This window comes from Pavona decussata, unplaced genomic scaffold, assembly GCF_977016875.1.
Source record: "Pavona decussata unplaced genomic scaffold, jaPavDecu1.1 SCAFFOLD_198, whole genome shotgun sequence".
NCBI classification, from domain to species: domain Eukaryota; kingdom Metazoa; phylum Cnidaria; class Anthozoa; order Scleractinia; family Agariciidae; genus Pavona; species Pavona decussata.
The window spans coordinates 1,226,026-1,250,577 of NW_028145606.1; the positions used below are offsets into that span (position 1 = coordinate 1,226,026).

A 24,552-nucleotide genomic window follows, 5' to 3' on the forward strand; every position below is an offset into this window, starting at 1 on the left:
CTTCCAATCCAAGGGCAGGTCATTAAGTAAACAACTGTTAAATGGCCTATTGAATAAATGCTTTCGTCTAATAAAAACCCCATATCTATCCATATGAGGAACTATAACTGACACCCTGGAGTTTTTGTGACTAAGTAACGTTACTTTGATAAAAAAATTAGATGTATTGTGTCTCTGATAAAAGTCCTAGGTGGCAGATGTCCCACTTGTATTACAAAATCTTTTTTTTTTTTTAACTTATTTAAAATAATTTATGAAGGAGGGCTGCGATGTGATCCAAAGTTGAATAAATTTGGTGGAGCTTAGATTTAAATTTTCACAAGAATTGATACCTTTATTACGGACACCTTTGGGACCACAAGTTGGTGTCCTTAATAGCGAGAGTCCGTAATAGCGGGAATTTATTTCATTTAAACGTCTGTAATCTAGTTTTGTCGGGAACTGAGCTTCTGTCCATAATATCGAGGTGTCCGTGATAGGGAGGTGGCCGCAAAGCGAGCGTTGATTGTAGTTTGAAACGCTGTATTGTACATTCTGACGAGTGTTTTTCATCTGATCTCCAAACACTTTGAAAATGGTTTAAAAAAACCGGAAATATATTACCTGTAAAATTGGTACCTTTGTGGTACTGAGATCACAGTGTTCTCACATAGAAGACGTTTAATTTTTTTCCCTTTGAACAAGTGAACTAAATGCTGCAAGTGCTTTGACTAACTGGATTAAGAAGTGCACATGTTTTGACGTTCTCAACAGATATCTTAGTTCCACCACTCCTAACTGGTCTCACCTTCCTAAACCAATCTACAAAAGTGCAAAAGGAAGGACTTTCAATGAATGGGTCAGCACATGGACATCATACATGATCACTAAGGTTTGTAGTGACTTTAGAGTGCCTTTAAAGGCGTTACTTCAGGGGAATTTGCATTGAAGAAGTACAAACTCAGCACCCCTTTTTTGTATGAAGTGCTTCTAGGACACCTAGAGGAATTAGAAGATACCAAGGGATTTTGTCAAAGGGCGAACAAACCCTAGTCCATTTAGTGATTTTTAAAAGGAAAAAAAATGGCCAAGTTTGTTTCAAATTACAATCCATTTCCCTTCTGGCCAACAGAAGCCAGAGATACTTACAATAATGCTAAATAGAGTTTCAGAAACTCGTAGATAGAAGCTGAGCTAAAACTGAACCATTATTTTGGGTAAGGATTACTAAAGAATAGTCATCAATCAGCCTGTTTAACGTGAATTCGTTAAAATAGTATAAATTAAAGTTTCTCTTTTAATGGTTTTTGAAGGAAAGAGCTTTACCTTTTTTCACATAACTTATTTCTATCATGGCCATGTGAAGTTGACCGAATGATATGTCCAGAAATGCACGCCAGTGAGATGGATGAACTGTATGATAGACATCACAAGGTGTCCCCTAACCTTAATTCTTACTAAAGCACAAATAATTAGTAATCCTAAGCTGACTCTAAATAATGGTTCACTTTTGCCTCAGCTTCTATCGACAAGCTTCTGAAACTCTATTCAGCTTTACCAAACTAAGGTTAGGACTGCTTTGCTAGCAAGGATCGCAAGGAAAGCAATTTCTCCCGTTCACCGGAACCAAACGTTGTACTTTGAATACTAAATGTGGACCAGTGTAAAGTGTTAGTTATTACAGCAAACCATCAATTTTAGGTTTTCTGTTGATTCAAATTTCTGTGGTTAAAGGAACTGTATATTTTATTTACACAATTGATGTACAGTCTTACTTATGGTAGGTGCTTTCATGTACATAGGTTAAAAGCCAGAAACCATCTCACATGTTTCAGGCGTGTAGTAAGATTTTTAAGGTAAGTCTTTCTTTCTTGTGAAGTAGCTAACATGAAATGGTTCCTGCACCTCATAGAATACGTGACAATAATAATAATAATAATAATAATAATAATAATAATAATAATAATAATAATAATAATAATAATAATTATTATTATTATTATTATTATTATTATTATTATAATAATGGTAAACTGGTTTAGAGTTGATTTTAAAAGGAATTTAGAATAGATCGATATTGAAGTCACAGAAAGTTTTACAGTGTAACAGTCATTAACGGACGCGCTCGAAACCTGCTATACATCTTACCTGTTCAGCTTAGAGATCTGCGCAGCTTAAGAATTAGCTTCCTTGCAAGGAGACAACCGTCATGTTGGCCAGCCAGCACGATGGTGTGGCGAAGTGGTGCTTTTTAGGAAAATTGAGAGAAATGAGATTTTGAGCACCTGTCCTTTCGTTGTTAAGGGACTGTATGGGTGTGTAAAATTGTATTTTTTGCCCTCTTTAATGCCTTATAAATTATCTTCCCGCTTCATTAACTGTAAAATATAACACCTACTCAAGATGACTTCTGTTAAGGGTTCGGAATTATCATTCACTAGTGACTGTATTTCACCTGACTTGGTCGCTCATGCCAGACAGAACAGTATCACAAAATTGTGAGTGTTTGCCCCTCTGTAAAAAGTCGTCCAAATCTCAGATGGTACAGTCTATCAATAACACAACCACCCTTATAATGTTTTGAACTTTAAGTGGTAGCTGTTGCAAGCTGTTAGCTTGGGTTGCGTTCGATTGACCGTATTCCATAATAAGAATAAGCGGCAAAGCTGTTAGTAAATTTGGTAAGACATTTCTGCAAACTTTCGCTGACATGTTAATTTAAGAGCGATTTTGTACTCATTCAAGTAACTCCAAAAACCTCTTATGACGGATTTCGTGTCATCATTTCTTGTGTTTGAGAGTCCGTAATAGCGGGAATTTATTTCATTCAAACGTCTGTAATCTGTTTTTATCGGGGATTTAGCTGCTGTCCGTATTATCGGGGTGTCCGTAATAGCGAGGTGTCCGCAAGGCGAGAGATGACTGTATATATCCTCCCCCCTCAACAAAAAAACAAACAAACAAAATACAAAACAAAAAATAAACATAAACAAAAACAATACAGGTCTAACAAGCCTAGTGCTTGCATTAGGAACTTTGCTACATCACTGTTTTTACATTCTATATACAGCATGATGTGAAAACTGCGTTGTTCTTGCTACCTCATGTGCTACTATATGTGCTGTTAGATGGTTCACAAGAAGACGTAGATGAGGTAAGAGGTGGGTTTAAGGGCCTTAAAGTACGGGAAAACCACTGAAAGGCTTCCAACATAAGAAACGGCGCCGCTAGAATCCCGGATTTTATTTCTAGAGTTGTCAAAGCTTGAAATTTATAACATCAACGTAGATATTTACTCCTTAAATCAAATGACACTTTCGCTTCTTTGTACAAGTTTTGCCTCGTCTCCTAGGTCAGTGTTGTCTTGTTAGTAGCCCTCTGGACGCAAGGGGTCAACATTGGAAATGGTGGGCTTGAGCGGAGAGCAAGGATTTCATCTTGGTCTGAGTTTGTCCCAAGACTTTAGTCAAGGACTGTAGAATTCTGTTCTCACATTTTGAAGGACACACCACGTGTGTGAAACACTAGGCTGAGCCCTTACCTTCTGGGACCAGTTGTTCAAGGTTCTATTGAGCTAATCATGGGTGAACTTTGATTTGAGTTTAATTACTAATCAACTTGTCAACTTATTACTCTATTATTTACCTAAATGTAAATATATGAAACATATATTTTGAACTGTGGATGAAAGATCAAATAGAAGAAAGATCCTCGCAGTTACTACGCAACTTAAGCAGTTGCGAAAAGAAAGCCTGAAAAACATTCGGGCTTGAACGGGATTCGAACCCTTGACCTCTACGATGCCGGTGCAGTGCTCCACCAACTGAGCTAACAAGCCAACTGTGAGCTGGTCATATTGTAAGTTCGTAATATACCTGTGAAGGAGGAATAAATATATGTAAATATATGAAACATATATTTTGAACTGCGGATGAACGATCAAATAGAAGAAAGATCCTCGCAGGTACTACGCAACTTAAGCAGTTGCGAAAAGAAAGCCTGAAAAACGTCGGGCTTGAACCGTTAGTATAAATTTAGCTTTTAAAAAGGTTGTTTTAATGAGCGACATCAAAACCTCGTTTAATTTTCTTCCAGGATTCGCGTTAATGAGCTCTTGAACAACCGCCCCCAGTATGTCAGGAAACTGAGTTGAAACGAGTTGAACTTCCCATGCATGTACATGTAAAGAGCTGTCGTGCGGCATGCTCAAGCTTGACAAGATGCTTGCCAAGCTTTTGCTCGGGCTTTCTTGGTATTGGGTATCTAGGTCTCTGTTGGAATTAGAGGTTGGGGTTAAAATGTCCCAGGTAGTCATTTCACAGCGTCGTAACGGAAAAAACTGTGAGCTTCTAGCACTGTCATAAGCTCACGTACTTGCAAAGTACACTAAGATTACATAACAGGATTGAGGTTGGTTGGTTAGGTTGGTCTGTGCATTATCGTGTAGTTTTCTTTGACTAGAAACTCTACTCTATGTTGTCTTTTCAGGCATGTAGGTAACAAACTGCTAGGGTTTACTCAGCGATGGACTAGCACACAACAGCGGTGATTTGCAATACTCCTAGTTGGTTCATGTTATGAAAACAGGGTAAAACTCCAGCCATGTGAGTTACTTAGGCTGGAAGGGCGACTTTACCCGTTACTGACTGTGCCTTCGGGATGGTTTGTCTTTTAAGCTATAATGTGTGTTTTTTTCGTCTTAACCAATCCTTCTGAAACATTGTTTCTCTTAATCAGGTCTATGTGGAGATCATGGCTGTTCTTACACATCTTCAGAGAAATGAAGAGCTGCCGGCACCATCCTCGGGTCAGAAAAGCTTTCATGACATGGTATCCTAAAGTGTGGCGTCGCAAATACTTAATGGTTTGAAATTATGGGATTTGCTGAAATATTCTGAAAGGCATGATTAAAAATGCCTACTTGCCAAAAATCAGCATCTTATTACAATTTCAGGTTGAGATATTATGTTATGCTCCGATGACTCCATACAAATCCTTCTAATTTTGTCTCAGTTCTAATTCTGCTGTTTCAGAGAGTATCTCAGCAATTCCCATTGTTTCATAAATTAAGTTTTGTGACGTCATCATTTTAGGACTTTTTTCTTGCTACCGTCAGTTTTAGCTTTTTTATTCCAATAAAGAAATCTGACTTAACACCATTAAGGATTTTAAGATGCAACGTGTTTCATTTCTATTTAAAACAATAACCTAACCCTAGACCTGTTACATATATTTCCATTTCCTATTAAAGCAGTTCAATTACGATATCATTTGAACTGTGCGAACTATGATGTTTTAAGTAGAAATGTTGAGCTAACATTCGCCCTTTTTTAGGTATTCAAGTGATTTATGGCCGTGACAACCATTAGTCAGGGTTCTCTTTTCATAGGCGCGATATATTGTACATAGGCATTTGTTTTTTAAGGGGGGATGGGTTGGTGGGTGGGGTCATATTGTGATCTATAGATTTTGGGCAATTCTTTGGCTTTCTTGCAGTAGATTGGAATCATGCGTTCTGAAAATGCATTGTTGAGAAGTTTTTTTTTTTTTGTTTCATTTGATTTTCTTAATCTTAATTTCTTTTTGAAGTCTTGATCAAATGTAGAGAACAAGAAAATAGGTTATAATCACATTCGTCTTGGACATGTCTGTTTTGTTCCGGAGATCTATTTAACAAATAGATTCCATGTTTCCGTGTGCCTGTTCAGAAGCACATCACAGAAGACGTCAAAATGTGGTAAGAACTTAAAAGGGCAGTGATGTTCTTACTCGCATTTTGACTCAGTGTCTTCTGTGATTTATTACTGAACAGACGCACGGCAACGTGGAATCTATTTGTTTATATAATAAACAAACAAAAGTTGTAAATAGTGACGTCATCTATGCGTCTGTCCTCCAATAGATCATAAGTAAGAACCAATCAAAATGCGTGTAGATTTCAGCTTATTATAAAACGAATAACATGCATGCTACATGATCGAACAATTGTTTTGTTTTCTACTGACGGAGGCCCTATTCGGCCAAAGTTTTTTCATGGTACAACATCCCTAAATCCTGTGCACTCTCTTTTTGTAATCCTCATTTCACTCTGTACAGATTTGGAAGTAGATTGTACTTAATAAACAAAACTAGACATGATTACATAAAATAGGCAAATAGCCTCCATTTGGGAAACCTGCCCACCAGCTGAAGTACCATAGTTAAAGATTGCAAGCTGTTTCAGTCCAGCGTATTCCATAAGTAATGTCCTTGTTCTAGATTTCCGCCAGATGAGTGCCCAAACAGTGTTTTCAGCTCTGGATTATTTGAATCGTTGGACAAGAGCGAGAGCCCATAGTTTAGCAGTGAAAACACAGCTCCTCTCATCAAAAAGCCGTGCTGGTGCATCCGTCTCAGGTATATACATTGATTCCATCTCCGTCTTAGTAATAATGACAAATTTCGTTTCGTTTGCACCCTGGCTCTGCTTATTTTCAACATTTCTGTCTATGCAAATTCTTTACCTTGAAGGAATCACCGATGAACATAAAGCAGTGGAAACGTTTCTAGAAAAGATACCCCAGGTAAAGACTTCCACTAACACTCAACAATTGTTGCTTAAGAGTTTCATTAGTTTGTCTGGTATGATCAGGTTTGAATGACGGCAATCTTTGAAAAATGTCTTCATTCTAGTCTGACTGGTCACTTTAGTCGTAAGACAGTGATAAGTCATTTTTTGGCAGTATCAATTGCTTTATTGTTAGATAGTCAAAGTGTGTATGTTTTGTGGTTGCCAAAAAGTTGTGAAAGTGATGAACCCCGATGAGATGTGAGCCTTAGTAAACAAACAAGCCAAGAACTAACTGCAAAGTGAAATGTTATGTGAAATAACGTCGCATCGTACATTCTGTGTGCCTGCAAAGAGTATCGAAGAAGTCCCACACACTTTCGCCTTTTTCGAATGGATACACTTTTCTACACTGAGACGACAAAAATAGTCAGTCTAAACTAGTCTCAAATGTAAAAGCGAATGAAAAACTCCACTTTAGTTCCTACTGTGTACATTGCAATTTGGGTCTTCATTTGCTTATCGCCGAAAAGAAGGATAGAAAAGATAACATTATATCTGAAATTAATTAGAGTAATTAGCCTCGGAATTTTTACGTAATTATTGAACGTCATTTCTGCTGGAGCTTGTCACTTTAAACCTTGTGTTTTATGCTGTTGTAGGATGTCTTGGCTTATGCATCATTTCATTGTAAGGCGTATGCTCGCGCCTTAATGCACTTTGAAGCTTTTGTCTCAAGCCAGAAGCAAGATGTTCAACAGCATCTGGAGTTCATTCAGAAGCTGTATATAGCGCTCGATGAACCTGATGGAGTAGCAGGAGTGGCTGCCAGCAGAAAACAACAGCCAACGCTTCATGAGCAGATCCTTGATCAGAAAAGCTCTGGTAAGATAACACTGGAATGTAAATCAAGTATGTGAGAAGAGGTAGTGTAATAAGTCGTTAGTTAACAGACAACTCCTTTCGCAGTTATGTCATAGAGTTACTAAGATTTCGCACGGTGTTTTCACTTGTGACTTCAGCTTACATTCAAACTCATCAGCTCACTTCAATACTCAAAACGTAAAACATCATTTGGCTGGTAGGAACACGATGAAACCTTGGTAAGTAGATGAAGATAAACCGGGACTAGTTAATCTTGACTAGTAAAGCTAACTTTCGAATTAGGTGACATTTAACAAGTAATACTACGACATTAGATTTCAGCCTAAGTTGGCTAATGTGACAGAAGGATTTTTAACTTGCGGGCAGATGCCAACGGTCTACTTCTGATTGAAATGACAGATGAAAACATGAAAAAAAAATGGAATGAATGATTGAAATAAAACATTTCGTGGTATTTGCATTAGCCTTAGACGTGGGAAATTAATTTCCTAATTGTTTTACTTTTCTGCAGGAAAATTATGCGATGCTGCAGCTCGTTATGAAAAAGCAATTCAAGAAGAATCAGATGAAATTGGCCATCATAAGGTGAAGCTTCATTTGTTTTTATGTTGGTGGTTGTTTAACTCTCCCACGCAGAGCAATCCTCCTTCCAAGTACATTGAATATTTATTGTCCATTTTACCGATGCATCTGAACTCGGAAGCGTCAGAAAATCACAGCTGTTTTTTCCGCTTGTGTGTCTGTAGTATCACGTGTCGACCGTTTCCCCTACAACTTCTCATACAATTGCCAGTTAATGGGATTGTTTAACCCTTTCTTGAAATGTTGTCAATCGCGAATACCAAAAATTGACCATAAATCTCTATTTTAAACGATGGTAATCGGAGTGGCAGTTGTAGTAGCAGCGACAGCAGCAGTAGCAATAGGACGATGTGCTTCCCAACATTGTGGTATGTGAGTTCTCAAACATCTGATGCCATTTGATCAGCTATTCAATGCTTGTATTTAGAATAATTGTTATTAAATACATGATACGCTTATTTGTCCCTGTATTTAATTATTTTGCAGGGTCTGTTGCAATGCCTCATTGATCTTGGTCAGGTGACTACTGCTCTTATTCATGTAAATGGAGTGGTTACTCGAAGGTATATTGAGAAAAACAATACATTGTGTTGTTAATGGCTTGAACCTAATGGGTCATAACTCAAATGATAAGTTGGCAAAGTATTAAGGGGGTGTTTTCATGATACCGGTGCGACTTTCATTCCGGTACGAGTTCACTCCAGTTCCCTATTGGGACTCTGTATTCGTTTACATGATACCAGCACGAAATCTCATACAAGAGCGAGTCATACCGGTGCGAGTTCACCCCGGTAACTGTACCGGAGCGAGATTTTCATTCCGGTACGAAAACTCATTTCGATGTCATGTAAACGCGGTACGGCTGTTCGCTCCAGCATGAAATCACTCTCCTGGGAGTCTGGAACGGGTAGCGCATGCGTATTATTCGACATCCAATCCAATATGGCGTCAGCTGGACGTCACAATCACGTTTGTCGACATCAAGTGTCCATTCATGTAAACACGGTATGAAATCACAATGTCATACCGGTACCAAACTCGCACCGGGGCGAGTTTTCACATGTAAACACCCGCTTAGTTTACTATGAAGTCTTGGATTTTGCTGGCTTATTACATGTTTGAATTCCGTCCAATTTCGTCAGTTCCACTTAATTGTAACAGTTCAGCGAGAAACCATAATATGGACGCCCGTTTGAACGGTTTCAACATTTGCCCAACATTCGTTCAACAAACGTTTAACGGATGTTGGGTGAAGGGAGTGTTCAAATACGGCTTCAACGCCATGCAACCTGTTCAAAAACAAAGGAAATGTTGAAGCGATGTTGAATGAAAATTTAAACCAATTTAAATTTGATTCAACACACTTTCAACAAGCTTTCAACATTTTTTACGCTTTCAACAATGTTGAACGACCTGTTCAAACGCCCCCGACATTTGGTTCAACAACTGTGTTGAACGCATGTTGAAGTAAACTGCAAGAAAATATAACTGCTTAACTTAGGGAACAACCTCTCGCCGGACAATGGAGTGATGGAGGATCGAAAAGCACCAATCACAGCCGAAGTTCGTCATATAAATGGTGCTGCGTAATCAGTCGACCTCAGCGCCTGATGAAGACCAGCAGTAAGGAGTCGAAACGTCGCGTTCTACTTTTCACGTGACTACACAGTGAGGCTAACGATAGTCTACTTCATTATTTATGTATTTACAACGATAAACAACAACAACCTTTTCCTCGGTATTAGTGTGGTTTTACCTCGGAATGTTCAAGTAGTTACTCTAATGTTAGTCATTTGTAACGTTTGGTTGAGCAGTGGTAAACAATCGTTAGTTGATTATTTGCTGTACTACGTAGTAACCAAAATAATAAGAGTTTGTTACGTACAGCTTTTCATGATATTCACTATTTACTAAAAAGGGGACTGTCTAAACCTTGCATGTTAGCGATTTGTCAAGTTGCTTTGAACTGTAAGGCACTCGTCAGTTTGTTCTGTTCTGTGGTCCACGAAAAGCAGGAAGGCAAACAAATGTAACCCACATTTCTTTCTTTCTTTCTTTTTTCATTTTACATTAATTTTAAGGTCGGAATGGGAGAAGTCATTGAATGCATATCGTGTAGAAGCCTCCTGGAGACTGGGCCAGTGGGACTCTCTTGAAAGCTACCTAAAACTGGTATGGCCACAGAGTTATTTAATGGGATATAAAGTAAACTTGAATGAATTAAGTTTGTTAACCCACCTAAAAACAATACAAGGCGTAATCTGTCTGCAACAGCGAAGCAATTGCGAATTTTTTAACACAACCATGGAAGTCAAATCCACTTTCAAGGACCTTTGAGTCAGTGTATTCTGGTTTATCGGCACTCTTTCAAATAAAGCATTGCCCGTCTGTACATTTCTTTTGCTTTCCGAGCATACCTAACTTATTTATCTGAGACAAAATTTTGATGTTAACGTTTTCTCCCAAAACATCCTAACTTATAAAAACACGTGAAAATGTCTGCCTTAATTAATCGCTTGGCCATTTGTCTTGTTATCTTATAGGAAAGAGGTGTCGGTGACTGGGATGTTGGCCTTGGACGAATCCTGTTAGCTGCCAAAGAGAAGGTGTGCATTATCGTGTCGACTTTCCTTAGATTACGTTATTATTAATATTGAACGTGTTTTTTAAGAAACGCTAAACGTGCAGCGTGCAACTATCGAGTTATGGCTGCACGCGGGAGGCTGCTAAGCACGAAAGAAGCGTAAGAGTCGCTCGAGGCGAAGCCGAGAGAAACTCTTGCTTCTTTAGTGCTAAGCTTTTGAAATTAGATTATATTATGTTAGCCCTATTTTATTATAGGTAATACCATTTACTCTTGTGGGAATACCGAATAAATTGTTGTTGTTGTTGTTGTTGTTGTTGAGTGCTAAGCAAACCTCCTAAGGATATCCATAACTCGATGGTTGCACTGCTGTGGCGTTTATCATTTCTTTTAATCACGTATTAATCTGAAGGTTTTCTTAATTAAGACACTAGTTTCATTCACGCGTCTATACGGACCTCATGTTAATTCAGTACCATACATGCAACAGAGCTGTAGATTCTGCTAATTATTGCACATTTATGCCGTTCGTTTCCAGAACGAGAATGAATTTAGGCGTCAACTGAGGATCGTTCGAAGCCAACAGATGGGGTTTTTGTCCGCAGCTAGCATGGAATCGGGTTCTTATCAGCGTGGTTATGAACACATTGTCAGGTACACAGTGACAATGCGACATGTAACGTTAAACATTTGACTTAAACTTAAACATTTGGCAAGAAGTTTTGACAATCCAAATAGCTGCAGGGCTCATCGAGTGGATGGCCCAATACTATAAAAAGGTTCAGAAAATAGTTCAAAAGATATCATTAATTTAGTTATGATAAAAACTAATGCCCCATTCACACCAAGGCTTAAACACGTTTAAAAGTTAAGTTAAACACAGTTTAAAATTGTTTCCTTTATAAAAGCTGCTTTCGGAGTTTTGTCAGCTACAGATTTAGCACAAATGAAAGCATAAGTTAAAGTTTACTTGAATCTTATGTCAAAGTCAATGGTTCAGCTTGCTGTTACCAATTTTCATTTTGTTAAACCTGGTTTAATTAAACATGTTTTGTTGGTGTGAATGGGGCTTAAGACTCTTCGTACAGTTTACAGTCAAATTTGGTAATGGTTGAATTACTACGTATTAATCAGAAATAAATAAATAAATTAAGTTAAAAGAAAAAAAAAGGACTGTCTGAAGACACCCTAACTATTATACCATCTGAGCTTACAGGACTTCATGTGCTTTTTAAAGGCCTGGAGGGTAAGGATCTTTTTTCGATGAGATATCCAAAGAATTCCAGAGCCGAGAACAAGTATTGCGAGGGGATGCGAACCCACATTGGTTAGTGTTAACCTGATTGAGGAATAGATCCTTAGCGATCTTTAGGTTTGCGTACAAGTAGAAGATTGCGTACTGCTTCGACTTTAAACTTCAAACACGTCAAAACCAAAGATTTCTTACACCTTCTCCTTGGCAGCAGATAAGGAAGCTGTGTAAGTGTGTAAGTAAGGTTAGTATGACAAGTGATTATCGAAAGCACGCGAGTTGAATAGCAGATAAGGAAGCTGTGTAAGTGTGTAAGTAAGGTTAGTATGACAAGTGATTATCGAAAGCACGCGAGTTGAATTTAAAAGTCGTACCCTTTCTCATTCGGACTTCAGATAGAGCTGTTTTGTAATCGCATTGGAATTTCTACACTAGTCAGTGGTGATGAGATTTTCGTTGTAACGAGACTTTATTTTTATCTCTTGTTCAAGGCTTCACATGTTACGTGAGTTAGAGGAAGCCGTGCAAAGGAGGGTTCATCTCCCAGCTGATGGAGAGGGCGCCAGGGTTGTAGCTAGTGACTGGGAACCACGTTTGCATATCTCACAGGTTGAACATAATGATAACTTAATTTAGGTTATAATAACAGAATAAGAACACTTTTAGTTGAGTAGGGTTAGGTCCCTTGACCACAAGTGAAGCATTCGACTTTTGTCGAGGATTAGTGATTGAAACCTCACCTCTTGGGTCAATAAAGTTGACTAATCAGTTTTTTTCCAGAGCATGCCGCAATTCTTAAAAAAAAAAAAAAATAAATAAATAAAAAAGCACATAACATGTACGTTGGCGCGGCAAATGGTACGCACAAAATTGTTCCCAAGGACAAGTACTTAAGTTCTGAAATAAAGTATTCGTAAGTGTCACCGACGATAATCTTCTTGATTGATATAACCGCCGCTGTTAAAAGGGTTGTGTCACGTTATTTCAATTGATGCTTGTGTGGCTGGTTGGTTGTCAAGTAGTAAATTATTGTAAATTCCAAAGGAACTTAGTCCAATAATGACTTTCATATAGAAAACCTGCCTAATTTCCCAACATTGAGAGCCTACCAGTATGTGTGACAATTTTTAATTCCTTCTTAAGGTTTGTGCAGAGCAACCATTGCACTGCGTTTATTGTAATAAGACAGTAAAGTGATAATGATCAATGAACTCTTCTAAGGGTGTCAGCAATTTACTTTTGTTTTCTAGGTTTTAGTCGTTCAAAGAGCAGACAACTATTTCCCCTGGATGAGCTGCTATCAAAAGGATAAAATGTATTAACTGTACATGTTGGACATTTTATCTGCTTTTTCAACAACTTGGCCCAGACCTTTGGCCTAAGCCTTTTATATTTTCCCCTGCTGTGAACCTGGGCAAACCTCTATGCTTTTGAAGATTCGTTAATATAAGGGCGCGTTTTTTTATCCACCATTCTGGAATAAGAATGGTTGGTACGGAATGCTAGGAATAATTCGGATTGTCTGCATAAAAAACCCCGTCGGTCCTGGCCGAGTAAACATTGCGTAACGAATATGGCGGCCGACGAAGAGGCTGCCATTGCAGCCGTTATCGCAGCAATTTTCCTTGTACTTTTGGTAGAAAGAAATTAGAAGCAATGTTTTGTCCAAAAGTGTAACCTGATTTTTTCCCTTCTAGAGACGTATTTGAATCCGCAGCGATCCGCAGCGCTCATCTCGCCGTCCGCCATCTTGGATTTCATTCGCAACATTCTGTTCATTCTGCCCCAGGGAGCAGAATGGATGGAATGGCATTCTGTCCATTCCGGAATAAGAATGCGGAACTGTTTTCGTTGCTCTCTTTTTTTCTTCCAGACATCGTTTCGTACAAGGGAGCCAATACTAAACTTGCGTCGCGTTGTCCTAAAGCTCCTACAAAGGTAATTTGAAAGGAGAGAGCCTGGTTAGTGCGTTGGTGAAAGCACTCGCCTCATGTACTCATGTATATTCCCGAACTTTGCGTCAACGAAAGCTTCCTTCTCTCCTGGTTGTTGTTGTTGTTTTTGGATACACTCCAATGCTCCTATTCCAATTTATTGAAATGGCGTAATTTTTTTACCGTTCTGAAGTATTAATTTTTAATGTTCAGTATTCTTCGATTTTTCTATTGAACCTTTAGTGTCTAGTTTCAACATGAATACCACGTCATATTATTCTTTTTACTCAGTTTCTGTATTCAGTTGCAAACGAAAGCTTTGCAACAGTCCTTTTCCAGTGGTGCTGGTTCATGTTGCAGGGTCATAAAAAAATCCGTAAACTTTTGTTAAATGGCATTTAATTTTGATAGTCAGTGGCGAATGAAAGCTCAACGACAGGAAAGGTAAACAATCGGAGAGTGACGAAAACAGATTTGTGCACTATTATCTTGTCTTTCAACGTTCACGGTTAACAAGTTCGAACTTGATTCGAACTCTCAAAGTAATTAAAGGCTCCTGTGAGCCAACTCGTGAATAGTGGTAACCGTAACGCAGTACTCGCATCAAACTGTGTTAAAACTAACAATTCGTGGACAACATGCGGGAATGAAGTATGACCTGAAAGGTATAAAACATTGTTCGTATTGTGTTGGTTGGCCAAGGACTCGAAATATAAATCGTTTTTTGAAGTATTAAGAAAGATTAAATTTTGAAAATTCTTTGGGGCCTTTGGAGTGGTTGGAAGTGGTTGAAGCTTCAGCTTCAAAGACCACGCACTACGCCACTAGGGATCACGTGCTCAACTTTCATGCAGTGATTAATTTTTGTATTAATTAGTTGTTTAGGGTGTCTAACTATCTAGCACCTGTGGCGCAATGATTTTAACAGCCAATGACTTCGGACTGCCAAAGAAGAATACGCAGATGAGCGCGAAACATCCTCCGACGTTTCCCCATCGTATTTTCTGTTTCCTTTTTGCGCGAAATCCTGTTGACTTAGACGACAATCTCGACCTGCTTGAGCGGCATTCACTGAACAATGCGCCATTCTCTCCAAAATATAAACGTACGAAGAACATGTAAAATTTAGTCTGTTTCTTTTAATTTCGACCTCCAAAAAACGCGAATTTTTACAGTTGAAGGAGGAGAGAACCTGAAGCGAGTCGTGAGTGTACGCCACATTTGAAATATTACGACCAGCGATCAAGTGGCATTTCCCTCACATCACGTAACTCGTTCATTGCGCATGCGCGCATTCACGAATTGAAAACTGATACTGGCAAATGTTGCGGGAATGCCGGTGTTGTGTCACATTCATGTGTATTATTATTATTATTTTTAGCTCAGAGGAGCAGCAGAAAGAACAAGGGAAAAGTTGGTTACAGAGTGCAAAGGCAGCCAGAGCGTAAGTCGTGCTTGTTTACGGGTATTTTTGATGTCCCATCAGCAGTCAAACAGAAATCACTGAACGCTATATCGGAAGATAATCCTCATCTTTGAAGGGTGGCTGTATTGGAAAATAAATAAATAAATAAATAAATAAATAAATAAATAAATAAATAAATAAATAAATAAATAAATACAATAAATGGATATATAGATAGACTGTAAGTGAATGTGCATCCAGAATATAAAGGAACCTTCAGACAGTCATACAACAATGTCCACAGTACGATGCTCAGAACCTGGTTTTTGTTGAGACAGCAGATAGTCACGTCCATTAACTATTGAAGGGATAGCACCAAGGCTGAGATATCAGGTTTTGTTATAAACCTAGACTTTCACTCAACAAAACGAGCACTGTGATTGATTGATTCTTGGCCACCTGCCCCTGATCAAATACAAATGTATCCCGACCGGGATACAATTCCGCAGTTGTTGAGGGGAAAGTCTAAATATATAACAAAGCACTAAACAGCGTCAATTTTATAATATTTTAAATTCTCATTAATTAACTACTCTGCGCAGTATTACAATCTCTATTACTTAATGTTTGGTCCCTCGGGAAACTAGTGAGTTTTGTTTTCCCTCGAGTCCTGATGTTTCCCTCGACCTCGTCTCAGGAAACATCAGGACTCTCGGGAAAACAAAACTAATTGTTTCCCTCGGGACCATACATTTAGAGTATATTATTAAGTATGGGCAGAAGGTTGCCTTATTATCTTGTTCGCTGGTCTTTTACCGCAATTATCGCATGGGAAACCGACATCCTAAGAAGGAGGATCAGAGGCCAGCGAGATACAGTGCCAGGGCCCTGCTATCAATCGAGACAGTGGTTACCAACTACCAGGTTTTGGACATTTTGTCACGTGACTCATACCACCTCGTCACGTGACATAATTAACTAACCTGTCTTGCTTGATAAAGATTGCTCGAAGGAATCGAAAGCTGGTAACGTTTAAAAAATTCTTTACATCCTTTAAGGTAATTTTGTTTTCAGTAGTGAACGTCTTGCTCCTGGCGACGTGGTCGAGTGGCTAGAGGCGTGGACCCCCAAGTTCGAGTCCCCTCTCTGACCACTTAGCTTGGACTTATTTCGGGGTAGTCCCTTTTTCAAATCCTTGCTCACGCTTTGTTAATAGCCAACTGGTAAGCCTTCCTGCCAGTTGGGATCTTAAAAGAGTTTCGGTTGTGTTGCAAACATTTGTTTAATTACACGGGCTCACAAGCTTCCTGGTTTTAAATCTAAACGTGTTACCTTTTTTGTGCCGTGTGCCTGTGCTTGCGTCGTGTTCATTTTCACTTGACATAAAGCATTTAATGTTTGCGCTTCGCTTGTGAAAACCGGGCTTTAGATTTGTTGGCAGGACACAGTTCCTATACTTTAGGTTAGTTGATGAGTTTTCTCCTTATCTTCAGAGCTGGTCACGTGCAGACGGCTGATAGTTCCCTTCTCAGTGCCAGTGTCTTTTCTTTGCCAAGTTTGTGCATCGAACGAGCGAAATGGATGGCGAGTCAGGTAACAGACCAATCAGATGCCCTTGACATTCATCAGTGAAACAACGTTACCGTTTGTTTAACTCTTCCACAATTGCAAGCAATTTATGCTTCTTTGATTGTATATGCTTAAAATTAGTCTGTACGAGACTTTCTTTTATTCGTAAATCTTTCTTCCACACTTCATCTGTTTGGCATTTCATCAATCCTATTTCCAGTTACTTCTGATCATTGCCTGTAAGTTTACATAATTATAATTCGCGATCACTCGACAGACAGTCGTTAATTTGTTGTACTAGGACTGCACATCCCTTTCATACTTTCTTCAGGCTTTATTTTAATAACGGTCGTTCCTTACAATAACCACTATTCCTTCCTTCCCTTCCTATTTCATTCCCTTCGCTTTTTTTAAGTGTCGTTGAGGCAAATAAGTTGTTCTTATTGTTATTATTTTACAATTTCAAGGACTTTTCACCCGTAGATCGTATATCTACGTTGTGTGGACACAATAACTACTTAATGCATTCACTCTAATCTAGGCCATTTTCTAAAGAAAGAGTGACGCACTCATTGACTTTCCCTTGAAACAAAGCTAACCTGTTTGCATGGTATTGTACATGTACCTTACCACCCACACGTTTCTTGTCTGAAGGTACTGAATTTTCCCTCCTTCACGTTCTCAAAATAGCTATTAGAGAGATTTAGCATCGCCTACACGTGAAACGCCAACGGCAAAAATGACCATGTGACCACTATTTTCCCGCCATTTTTCGCGTTTGCCGGTTGCCGGTTCCCGTTTCTACGTGAAAACAGGCTATTTCGCGTTTGCCGTCTACGTGAGAACTACGTAAGTATTTCTTCCTCTTTTATACATATAAGTAGTTAATTGTGGAAAACAAGTACCTTAATAATTTTTCCGGCAAATTAAGTTTCATGTTTAAAAATCCTTCATAATTCACTTTTTACCGCGCTTTTCTTCATGAACTCACCACGGTGAGTCGCAAAACAACTTCATCGAAACTCAAAAAATTCCAGCTAAAGTCAAAAGGTTCACGCTATTTTACGTGAAACGTGAAACAACAAGGTGACGTTTGCCGTTTCACGTAAACGCGATGCTAAATCTCTCTATTATCCGAAAGTGAAGCCATGTTGGATTGGTATTTCTGTTGTCATTAGTTTCTGAATTCTATTCTCGTCGAAATTCTCGCCCATTTCTATCATCAATTCGTCCCTTCCGAAATTTGACAGGAAGCACTGGACAGGCACAGCTCGAACAAAATTGTGACAGTCGCGTACGGATCTGTTAGCCCCTCTCATAACGACTTATCTCAGTGGTTGCCTGGAGACCACCTTGAGAGACACTTGCTTAACTTTCTTTCATTCTGTTTCCAGGGCGATGTTCACCAGGCTTTGATCAGTTTGCAAAAAGCAGTAAGGTAGGTTCTCTTAACGTCCTTTAGTCTTCTTGTCTGCCCTGTCTCCTGTTAAAGTAAAAACATGAATTGCCTGTAGTTTACCAATGATATGACAATAACTGAATTTCAACAGGACCGAGTTGTTCAAAGCCCGATAAAGCTAATCCTGGGTTGACGTGAAGTTTAATTCGAGTTTCATTTCTAATCAACAGAGGTACTTCCAAAAATTTTTGTTCCTCAGTTTTGACTAAGACTTTTCTTTACCATTACCTTAAAATCAGCTTTTAAAACCATTTTTAACGAGCGAGATGAAAACCTCGGTTTACTTTTAATCGTGGATTAACATTAATCGGCTTTCGAACAACCGGGCCCTGAAGAATAAGTCACAACAAGTTATCAACAATATTATTGTTTAGAGTGCTCGTTTTAAAGAACTTAAGCCGTCATTTGTCGGCTGCTATTGATGGAAAAGTGTCCGTTGGATTTTCAAAGTGTTGCTTACTAATTAAGTGCTACGGTGTGATGTTCTCACGTGCCTCGGTTTGTTATACACTATGAGGATTTTCTGCCTTTGGCCATATAAACACCTACACGATTTTCAGACTTCACGAGAGTATATCTTTGCTATTTTAACAGACAAAACTCTCGACGGTTTTTTGTCACCTGGCTCAGATCGAAATTTTAAATTGCGATGAAAAGAGAATAGGACATTTTCACTATGGCGTCATTTTACTACAACTACCAGAATCCTTCTGGGTTTTTTTTTCTCATGCTAATTAGAGCTATTGTTCTTTGCTTTCCACTGGGATTACAAAATTTAAATTTGAAAAGAAAAACGAAGTGAATTCTGGTAGTTGTAGTCAAATGACGCCATCATGAAAATGGCCTATTGAATATCAGTTTCTTTTTGGTGTAAAAGGGGTCTTAACTTTTGAGTCTGTCTCTGGTTAAACTGTGGTTAAAGTCCGAAGACAACAGTTCATGTGAAACCTACCAAACGGTTCGGTTTTAGTGAGACAGGTCACCAGCTAGTTTTCAGGTATTACACACGAAAATAAAATTAAAATAACTAATTATCGTGGCTATATTCAGGTCACTAGAATAATAAAATGTAAAATCTATTCACTTGGAAATAAAAAATTACAAAGAGTAAATTGCACGAGAGGAGATAAAAGCTATATTTTTGTACCATGCAATGGACGGGTATAAAATTGTTGATCATAGTAAACCTAAGAGGTCCAATTTTTCAAGTTGCAATCCACTTCTATCCTAGCCATTCGCAGCTAAACGTAATTAATAGTAGTTTTTGTGCACAAGTAGGGTTATCGTTAACAAAACTCTATCATTATTTTGACAATTCCATTGAAACAAATAGGTTTTTTGGTTAGTCACAGTGACACTAAAAATAGGTAACACTGCACCTTTAAGGCAACTGAAGTATGTCCACATTTTCGCCTCTAGTGAGCAGTGGCCTGATGGCGGGAAGAGTGTCTCAGGTGATGGAGACAGGTTTATCCATGCAAAGGTGGGTGGATGTCTGAGCATTTGGTAACAGACCTGTTTAGGGGTATTCTGGATTGAAGGGATCTTGGAGCTGGTTTCGGTGCGGTATATAGACTCAGAGTTTTCAGATATGAGTCCACGCCGCAGCATATTCACTTCAATATTTTCTGAATAAAATAAAATAAAAACTTTCGAGACCATGGCGGTTTTACTGTGGTATAAAATCTGAGTTTTTTAAACACGGTTTGCACTGCTATGAATCGCGCGGATTTTTCAGATATCATTCCATCGCTATGATTCAGCCGTCATATTTCACTTATTAGCGACCTTAAGATTGAGGATTTTCCTCATTTCCCGTAAACCTCTAATAGTCACATGACTTCGACCCTGCCTTTCCGTTTGATGTGCGAGGTTCAGCATTGAAAGCCAAGGACACTGTCTAGACGTAAATGAAATACGGCAGAGTTTTTCGCTAGTTTTAAAACTGTAAAGCCACTTTTAAGCGTCAAATTTATTTTCCTTTAACAGAATAAAGTTATCTAGACGAATGAGATGTTTGTTTGATTCAGTTAAGAGGTCACATTAGTGCATGAATCGTCATTAATAAACATGGCATCGTTATGCACGTGTTTCTTTGCCAAACTACACTAATTAATATTTTTTCACGAAGATCATGTATTATCCCATTCCTTGCTTCCAAGATGGCTCCCTTTCGGCGACGGCCGACAGTGAAACATGAAAAAAGTAATCTTCAGTCGTAAGCCTGGATAATGTACATACGGCGAATTCCGAACAACTGCTGGCCAACGTTTGCGGTTGAGGTCCGTATACATATTGGGATCTTAGCAACGACGACGGCAAACAGCAGCAAGAACACTACAAAACAGTTCGGTTAACGAGTAAAAATAATCCCTTGCACCATTGCTAGTGCGTTCTTCAGTTTGGCAGAAATTTTTGCCATACTCCGCAAAAGAACAACCTGAAATGGCCAAATTCAAAGTTTTGTGGAGAAAGCGAGCACACGAAGGTGAATTTTTCTTAACATGTGCGACGTTCCTACCAATTACCTGGGTAGTTCGATCAAACTCTATAAGTTGAGCGAATTGGAATAATCGAGAAGTACAACTGTAGCTCAAAACAATTTGACAAAAGAACAAACTTCCTGAAATAAAACTTGCATACGGGACGGGTTCTATACACACGGGCACGGCAGCGATGACGTCACAAAATAGTAGGCTTACCGTATTGACCAAATTGGGATCAGCATTTTGCGTTATAAATCTACGTACAATGTTTTTCATTCCCTTAAAAATATGGAGCCTGAGATGTACTTTCAAATTTTGTTGGGGAAAGGAATTTCACTGTATTTTTTGCGTTACATTGGAACCCCGCTCTACGGACACTTTGGCATGTCCCCTTGATGTCCATAATAACCGGATTCCACTTTATCTTTATTTATTTGAATGAAGCTGCAACAGGTACGTTCCTGGATAATTTGGCCGCATTGTACAAGTTGAAAGAGTTCAAGTGACCATTTTGTCGCTATTCTCAGCTGTTCACGTAACACTGGGAGTAGCTGTAATTCGTTCCTATCCAGCTAAAGTTTTGAAAAACAGCTTAGGCGGTTCCAGAATCTCGTTTTGTTGGCGTGACACAACTGTTAATAAAATGCTAATATCGTCACCCCAAAAAGGTATCAAATTAGTTGACTGGCAAGTACTTAAAAAGCGACCTCCAGAACCCTACTCACTGGTCAATTTAGATTTCTGCACCCTTTGATACTAATCCAAAAAAATTATCCGTACCCCCGTGCCAAAGGGTCAGACGATCACCATCCTCATTTTATATTAGACGCACCCCCCCCCCCCCTCCCTCCCCAACCTTTCCGCAAGAAATCAAGGAGTTTGAACTCTCGTTATTTTCAGGCCTTGTTGCTTATTGGCCGCTGGATGGAGGAGACCGCTAATTATGAGCCTAATCGAGTTATCCAGCAGTACAAGGTAGTGTGTAATGTCTTAAAGACTTACAGGGACTTCGTATATAATTATTATAATTGCAAATGGTCGGGGTAGCAGGAAATAAATAGCTGCATTTCTAAATAAAACATTTTTTTATGCAATACATGTCTCGATGTTACTCACATCATCGTCAGTTGTAAAAGATATTATAATATGTAGCAAGAGAAAATCCATGCATAATTTGCAGATACGTCGCACGTACTGAATAGCAACGAGGGGAATGGGGTATATAGAAGATATGGTTGAGACGAAAGAGTTAAATTAACATTTTTGACCCGTTAGCTTTAGTTAAGTTTTGTCCATCGCCTCCTTGAATTTAAGTTGGAATGTGGTCGAGGCAGAATCTGTTATTTCAAAACAATCTGAAGAACAGATATCTCGGCTATGATTTTCACTTGACTGTGAGTAACAAACAAGGCGCAGAGCTGGGATAGTTTATCTTCTCTCAGATATTTGTGAATAATTTCATTAAGGTAGAGATTTACCTTCTGCTAACGCGTCTCTGGGTTTTTTTTTGTTCGGTCGACGTAAAGGTGACCCTGGGCTTTTTCTATTTCTTTTTGTTCGAGCTCGTGAAGACAGCCAATGTTCCTGCAAAAAGGGTGCACAAAGTGCTATATGTTTTTCGTACACGTTTTCATTTTCTTCTAATCTTAAGATTGTTATGTTTGACAGGAAGTGACATCTCTGCATTGCAACTGGGAAAATGGTCATTTCTATTTAGGAAAGTACTACGACAAACTTATGGCAAACTGTACAGACGGAGAAGAAAAGTCCAACAAGTTATCTGTGTAAGAATGTCTTCTTATTATATAAACACCAATGAAATACCAGGTGAGCTTTCGCGCGAAAACGTGATATCTACACACGTGAAAAGATTCACCGCTGCTATGGTTACATAATAAATCGCGCCTTTTGAAATGATTTGGTATTTCATTGGTGTTTATACAATAAACAGAACATTACGTGGCCGCTTGGAGGTACGAAATTTCTCTTCGAGTGTTGAAAAATATTTCACGAGTGAGCGCAGCGAACGAGTGAAATATTTTTCAACACTCGAAGAGAAATTTCGTATCTCCGCGCGGTCATGTAATATCCTCTATCTCTTTCCATGTCTTCCACTGAGCTGTTGTTTTATTGAAAGTATTTCCGTTTGTCTTCCAGCAACTTCTTTGCATTCGTTCTGAAGTCTTTCCTTTCTTAATGTCTTCTTTTTAGCCGTTGTTTTATTGAAACCATTTCTGTTTGTTTCCAGTGACTTCATTCCATTCGTTCTAAAACACTACGGCCAGTCCCTTCAGTTTGGTAATAAGTTTATTTACCAGTCAATGCCGCGGCTTCTCACCATTTGGTTGGACTTTGGTGCAACCGTCTCAGATCAAGGTATTCTCAAATAAGACTCCGTTGTAAAAATAAACGCCGTCAATTCCCTCAAAGTGGACACCACGTTCAGACGGAAACGATTAGTTGGCGGGTCCCAGCTGAATGTCTCGTGTTTACTAAACTCGCTTCTGGGTGGTTCTGGCGTTGCTGGAGGCTTGTAACGTTAAACCAAAAATTAAAATAATAATTTTAATAACAATAATTAAAAAGATAACAAGATGTCGGTTATAATTTACTCAGAATCGGAATCTATGCTAAAGTTGTAGAATGTGATGGGGTTGGGTGGTGGCCAATCCTACCTCCACCCATCCCCTGTTCTCCTGCCGTGGACGTGTGAGGGTTAAATATATGAATGGGTGTCCACAAACATAACACATACTTCTGCATCTCATCCTAAAGCTTAATAAGATTGTGTCTGGTAATTCAAAGGTATTTTGTACGGCCTAAGACTATACAGGAAAAGCAGATTTTAGCAAGGGCTATCGAAACCAAACAGAAGATTGCGGTAACCACGCATTTTTTATAGATAGTGAAACAATAATAGTTCTAAAAAGCTTTCAAATATATAAAAAATGCATGTTAGTTTTTATTTTAACTTGAGTGCTCAGTTACCTCTTAAAAATGCGTGGTTAGCCCAATAGCTCTTGTTAAGATCTTTTTCCCCGCATTGCCATAGACCATGCGAAAAAAAATCAAATACTTTTTTGAAAGGAGGCATTGTTTTTAAGAAAACAGAGTTTCTTGGATCATCTCGAGATTGCGCACAAGGTATGGGCAGCAGCAAAAGGTGGTATCATCTTTAATATTCTTTGTTCATTCATGTTGTATTCTTTTTTCCAGGCCGTCAGACAAAATCCTCAGACAAAGGAGGAAAACGGCAAAAGTTAATGGATTTCAATTCGGTGAGTGCCTTTGTGTATAAACAAACATCTTTCTCATTTAATCACCGTGCTTATAAGATACCAGCACGTTTTTACTCTGCAGGTGTGCTACTCATCGACATTCAAATCCTATCAGTATGCAGGATATGTGCGATGTGAACTTAATTAAATAGCTCAGTTCCCACAAGTGCCCTGTAGCTTTTCAACGACAATTTTACAAGTACATATGCAAGTGAAAATCAACGGCAAAAACGAACAACATAGTGGTCATGGCACCGTTTTTAAGTTCAAAATGAGTGCCAGAAATAGTTCGATGAAAATTAACGTAATCTGAAATGAAATCCTTATAAGTAAAGGTTTAGATTAAAATAAACGATAAAAACGAACAAGGTTTCGGTGTCATGCCATTATCAAGTTCGGAGTAATTGAAGTAAAGTCAATGTCAGAAATAGTGGACCAAAATTGACATAAAATCTGAATATGTAATGTCACGCAAATAGTTTTGCTTGAATTGAGTCCGATTGGACATTGAGAGATGGTGGTAACTCTCTAATTAGCAACATTTCGTAAACTAAACAATTGAACTTATTCTGTAATGTCCCAAAAGACCTTG

At 38.7% G+C, this 24,552-nt stretch overlaps 1 protein-coding gene across 2 annotated transcripts in view; it reads left to right on the plus strand.

Annotated features, from left to right (window-relative positions):
• LOC146461481 (serine/threonine-protein kinase ATR-like) overlaps window positions 1-24,552 on the plus strand; it is an 83,416-nt gene that overhangs the window by 40,383 nt on the left and 18,481 nt on the right. For both annotated transcript variants that reach the window (XM_085086915.1, XM_085086914.1), the window contains exons 30-51: window positions 754-871; window positions 1,782-1,835; window positions 3,050-3,133; window positions 4,717-4,786; window positions 6,238-6,375; window positions 6,490-6,542; window positions 7,189-7,411; window positions 7,923-7,996; window positions 8,480-8,556; window positions 10,075-10,165; window positions 10,537-10,599; window positions 11,116-11,231; window positions 12,321-12,438; window positions 13,703-13,767; window positions 15,145-15,207; window positions 16,662-16,761; window positions 18,132-18,175; window positions 19,616-19,679; window positions 21,583-21,657; window positions 22,351-22,466; window positions 22,931-23,058; window positions 23,899-23,960. In XM_085086915.1, the coding sequence (XP_084943041.1) occupies window positions 754-871; window positions 1,782-1,835; window positions 3,050-3,133; window positions 4,717-4,786; window positions 6,238-6,375; window positions 6,490-6,542; window positions 7,189-7,411; window positions 7,923-7,996; window positions 8,480-8,556; window positions 10,075-10,165; window positions 10,537-10,599; window positions 11,116-11,231; window positions 12,321-12,438; window positions 13,703-13,767; window positions 15,145-15,207; window positions 16,662-16,761; window positions 18,132-18,175; window positions 19,616-19,679; window positions 21,583-21,657; window positions 22,351-22,466; window positions 22,931-23,058; window positions 23,899-23,960 (1,996 nt within the window). The remainder of the gene's footprint in view (window positions 1-753; window positions 872-1,781; window positions 1,836-3,049; window positions 3,134-4,716; window positions 4,787-6,237; window positions 6,376-6,489; window positions 6,543-7,188; window positions 7,412-7,922; window positions 7,997-8,479; window positions 8,557-10,074; window positions 10,166-10,536; window positions 10,600-11,115; window positions 11,232-12,320; window positions 12,439-13,702; window positions 13,768-15,144; window positions 15,208-16,661; window positions 16,762-18,131; window positions 18,176-19,615; window positions 19,680-21,582; window positions 21,658-22,350; window positions 22,467-22,930; window positions 23,059-23,898; window positions 23,961-24,552) is intronic.